At 49.2% G+C, this 4926-nt stretch overlaps 1 protein-coding gene across 1 annotated transcript; it reads right to left on the bottom strand.

Annotated features, from left to right (window-relative positions):
- Positions 1–1406: 1406 nt before the first annotated feature.
- Positions 1407–2666, bottom strand: LOC118077849 (actin, cytoplasmic 3-like). The gene has a single exon (XM_035101576.2). The coding sequence runs from the start codon at positions 2664–2666 to the stop codon at positions 1716–1718; it is 951 nt and encodes a 316-aa protein (XP_034957467.2). The 3' UTR covers positions 1407–1715.
- Positions 2667–4926: the final 2260 nt, after the last annotated feature.

Raw genomic sequence — 4926 nt, 5'->3', positions numbered from 1 at the left:
AGTGAATTAATCCATTCCAGATGGGTCCGCGGCGTTCGTAAACCGAAAATTCGTAAACCGAGGTGTTCATGAACCGAGGTTCCACTGTATATAAAAATGTAAAAATGGTGAAAGTGTGGGCTCCACTTTTCTCCGTAACCGCTTGACCAATCCTGAAATTTGGACACAACGATCATGCCACTCCCCGAGTGTTTGCAGAAAAAAATCCCTCAAATCTCACACCTGCACAGGTAGAAACCTGCTTTTCCAACAAGTAAAACAGTGCCCTCAAGTGGAATTTCTCCCACAGTACGCCCCCTCCCTTCCTGTGAAATCTACACCATATCCACATACCAAATAATGACATCATCATCCAAGCAACTGAAACCACCAAGGTGGCCATTACCAGACCCCTAGGCCCTGGCAGGCTGCTAGGCCCCCACTAGGCCGGGGGGGGGGGAGAGGGCGAGCGCCCGGATCACAGGTCGCAGCACGGCCTTTGTTTTATGTAGGCCCCCAGGCCCCCACTAGACCCGGGGGGGGGGAATAACCCACAGCAACGCACTTGGGGGCACGGCAAGGGGTTTTTACTTTAAAATTTAGTGGGCGTTGTGTCACATGCGAGGCTCTGGCGGCCATTTAAAGTAAGGGCACTCATGCCCCTTTTAACCTACGCTTTATACTATGGCTGATTGGAAGCCTATGCATCTTTTAAAAAAACAACCATGCACTTTCCCTCCCCAGTTTAAGTCCTTGGATATTTGCAGTGGCCAACCCCCCCTTTACAATCTCCTACCTTCCCCTTCCCCTTTTTTATGCTCGGGTGCTTCGGATATGATTTGGGTATGACTATCCGGAGGGCGGGATGGACCCGCCATGGGAACCAGCCAAGATGTGCATTGGGTATGAAAGGGGGAGGGGGGGTTGGGGTGGTGAATGTCACATGGGAGGATTATAACGTCATGCGGTGGGGGGGGCGGAGAGAGGGGTGTTGTGATGTCATGTGGCAGGGGTGGGGAATGGGGGCCCTGCGGGACTTGACATCCTTCCGCAGGGCCTGCAAGATGGAGTTGTTCTGCTTGGCCTTCGGTCCAGGCCCAGTTTGACCCCCCTCTATGGGACCCTGTAAGTTAACCATTGATAGCTGGCCCTGATGAATAATTGAGGTTTCCAATCCCATGGTGTAATTCATGGGCAGTCATTTAATTTTATCCTGATTTTTAAGCTGTATTTTAATCAATTGTTTGATTGTGGCTCCCTGTACCCCCATGTTGGCTTCCTGCAACGCCGAGCAGTAAATTGGCTTCGTGTTACGTTTTGGGCTCCAAAAAGCTGTGGTTATTAAGAGAGTCATTTGCTACAAGAAGCACACCAATTTTTTACTTCTTTTAGCATGACTTTATTGGCTTGTTTTGTTCAACAGAGAAAATGGATAGCAATAAAGTACTGAACTCCACATGAATCAGAAATAAAGAAAAGGCCAAGGTGGTACACAATCCGAGTGGCTGAGGAAACCCAGCCAGATGGTGGGGTATAAATACAAATATTATTATCAAGAGCGCAACTGTGGACCTTGGACAAGCCTTGGCAAAGCGATGGACAAAAGTTGTCCAATGCAGGAGCCAAATCAAGAACTGGATAAATACTAAATATCCTGCAAGAGGACAGAATTCAACAGATAAAAGCAAGGCAGCAATATATATTGACTTGGCCAGAAGAGGTTGGCTGCTTGGATTTTAGAAGCATTTGCGGTGGACGATGGATGGGCCAGACTCATCGTACTCCTGCTTGCTGATCCACATCTGCTGGAAGGTGGAGAGAGAGGCCAGGATGGAGCCCCCGATCCACACTGAATATTTGCGCTCTGGCGGGGCAATGATCTTGATCTTCATCGTGCTGGGAGCCAGGGAGATGATCTCCTTCTGCATCCGGTCAGCAATGCCAGGGTACATGGTGCTGCCGCCAGAGAGCACCGTGTTGGCATACAGGTCCTTGCGGATGTCCACATCGCATTTCATGATGGAGTTGTAGGTTTCCTCGTGGATGCCAGCCAACTCCAAGCCCAGGAAGTAGGGCTGGAAGAGAGCCTCGGGGCACCGGAAGCGCTCGTTGCCAATGGTGATCACCTGCCCGTCTGGCAGCTCATAGCTCTTCTCCAGGGAGGAAGATGAGCTGGCCGTGGCCATCTCCTGATCAAAGTCCAGGGCCACGTAGCAGAGCTTCTCCTTGATGTCCCGCACGATCTCCCTCTCGGCCGTGGTGACGAAGTTGTAGCCCCTCTCAGTCAGGATCTTCATGAGGTAGTCAGTCAGGTCACGGCCAGCCAGGTCCAGGCGCTTGATGGCGTGGGGCAGGGCATACCCCTCATAGATGGGCACCGTGTGGGTCACGCCGTCCCCAGAGTCCATGACAATCCCGGTGGTGCGGCCAGACGCATAGAGCGACAGCACGGCCTGGATGGCCACGTACATGGCTGGCGTGTTGAAAGTCTCAAACATGATCTGCGTCATCTTCTCGCAGTTCATCCCGGGGGCCACCTGCAACTCGTTGTAGAAGGCGTGGTGCCGGATCTCCATGTCATCCCAGTTGCCGACAATGCCATGTTCGATGGGGTACTTCAGGGTGAGGATGCCTCTCTTGCTCTGTGCCTCATCCCCCACATAGCTGTCCTGCCCTAAGCCTGCCATGGCATCTTGGTGCAGGAAGTAAGCAAAGAGTTCTCTCTCCCCCGCCCCCCCCAGATAATATTCATTTTGGGGTTTATGAATATTCCAGAACTCACTGCAAGGGAGGAAATGTGCTCATATAAACAATTTTCAAGTATCTAAGACTGCTTATCCCCATGTTCAACTCTCCATTTCCATCCCTTCCCCTGCCAATCTTTGGAGAACAGGAAGGAGGAGCTGTCTCAGTTCTCCTAATTCCTTAGCCGCTCCATTTCATGGTTTTGAAGGTAGAATGTTTTTTATTTTAAAAAATTATATACTGCTGTACCATACAAATATTTCACAGCAGCTCACAACAATCTGAAACTATAAAACGACAGAATCCTAAAAAAATTAAAAGCAAACTATTTTAAAACAAACACCTGTAGACTTCCATGGGGAATGCACTCTTAACTGCCTACATAGGCATGGCAGAATAGGACAGTTTTGAGCAAGTCTTTAAAAGTTGGCGTGGAAGACACCAGCTGGATGTCTAGTGGCAGAGAGTTCCACAGGAGTTTGAGTTCTTGCTGCTATCAAGTGAGCCTCAGCCACTCTGGAAACAGCCAATGGTGCTCCTGAAGCTGATGCCAGTGATCAAGCTGGGATATAAGGATCCGGGCACCCCAAGGATCCCTGGACTCCAGAGGTTCAAGGCTTTGTAAATTAGCACAAGGAGCCTGAACTCTGTTCAGCAGTAGGTGGGCAGCTGGTGCAGCTGTTTTAACAAGAGTGCCCCATGTTACCAGGGCATGGCCTACAGGGGTTAGGCTACCCCTCTCTGCAAACAGCCATAGCTGGTGAACCAGACGAAGCTGGTAAAAGGCCTTCTCACCTGGGCCTCTAGTCACCAAGAGTACCCACAAACTACACACCTGCCTCTTCCTGAGCATGGCAGCTACCTACCCACAGAGCCCCCATCTTCTCAGAAGTCAAGCACAGTTGATGGGCCCTCCCCCAGGCCACCACTGCATCCAGACACTGGTCCAAAGCTTTCACAGCCTCTCCTGATCCGGATGGTATGTTGGACCAGGAAGATCTGGGTTCAAATCACCGGGTGACTTGGAGGCAGTCGCTGTCTCTCAGTGTTACCTACCTTGCAAGGTTGTTGTGATTATTAAAGCAAAGTAGGGGGTGCATATGGCACGCTGAGCTGCTTGAAGGGGCTTGTAAATAAATACTCATGACAGGTTAGCCAATGTGGTGCTTTGCATACGTTGCATTGCAGACTAGCGGCCCTTGTGGGCCCCTTCCAACTCTACAGTGATTCTACAGAGAAGAGAGGAGACAAATGGAACGCGAAAGGGTCAGGCAGAGAAGCCGTGGGTGCTGAGCCCCCTTTCATACTTACCCGAGAGAAATGCAGTTGCCTTTGCTGTTAATCTCACGATGCTCCCAGTAATCGCAAAATATTTTCCTTTCTCATCACACTTACCTTGCCAATCTGCCCTTGATCTTATATCTCTGCTTCTCTATTGACACAAGTTTTATTGGAAACCACATGTGCAATAAAGAAATATCATAAATACACCCGCTGTGGCTTTTCAGGGCAAAAGAGCAAAAGGGCAAAGAGCGTTTTGCATTATGGCCAAATATGGTCAGATTGAAGCATCTCTGGCCATATTCTAGCAATTCATGGGTGTGGCTTTAAAAAGTCCTGCTGATTCAGCATCTCCTTTCTGTTGCCAGATTTTACAAGCTCTCTCTGGAAATCTGATGCAGCCTCCCACATATCTTTGGAGATGGATTATTGGTTTTCCTTTCAGAAACGTGTCCCAAGATTGTGCCTCTGACGTGCCAAGTAAAAGGTGGGCTTAGGATGCAACGCTGTTAACACCTGTTTAGAAGTAGGGATGGAGGAAAAAAATCAGTTGCATTTAATGGTGAGCCCAGCTAGTGGAAATAAAAGGTAGAGCCTATAAATTAGGGCACTTTGCATACGACCTAATGGTCACAGCACCAGACCCGATAAACACAGCAACCTCCCTAATCAGAGAACTCAACACATTTGCAATGGTGTCGGGCCTACGGGTAAATTTTGCCAAGTCTGAAGCTATGTGCTTCAACAACCCCATCATTCACCAACATCACCAAGATAAAACTTTGCCACACCAAGTTCAGATACCATGGGGTACAAATAACCAGAAAGCTCAACAATTTATACCTCCACAACTACAACCCCTTGTGGCGACAAATCAGAATTGAAAATACCCGCACCACAGCATACTCATTCCTCCCAAAC

The sequence above is a fragment of the Zootoca vivipara genome, chromosome 9, assembly GCF_963506605.1.
Source record: "Zootoca vivipara chromosome 9, rZooViv1.1, whole genome shotgun sequence".
Lineage (NCBI taxonomy): Eukaryota > Metazoa > Chordata > Lepidosauria > Squamata > Lacertidae > Zootoca > Zootoca vivipara.
Note: the sequence above shows the minus strand (reverse complement) of the source record. Positions and strands in the feature narration are given on the sequence as shown.

Bases quoted from the DNA above. Each gene is read 5' to 3' on its own strand.
- LOC118077849 (XM_035101576.2), bottom strand. From the start codon at position 2,666: ATGGCAGGCTTAGGGCAGGACAGCTATGTGGGGGATGAGGCACAGAGC.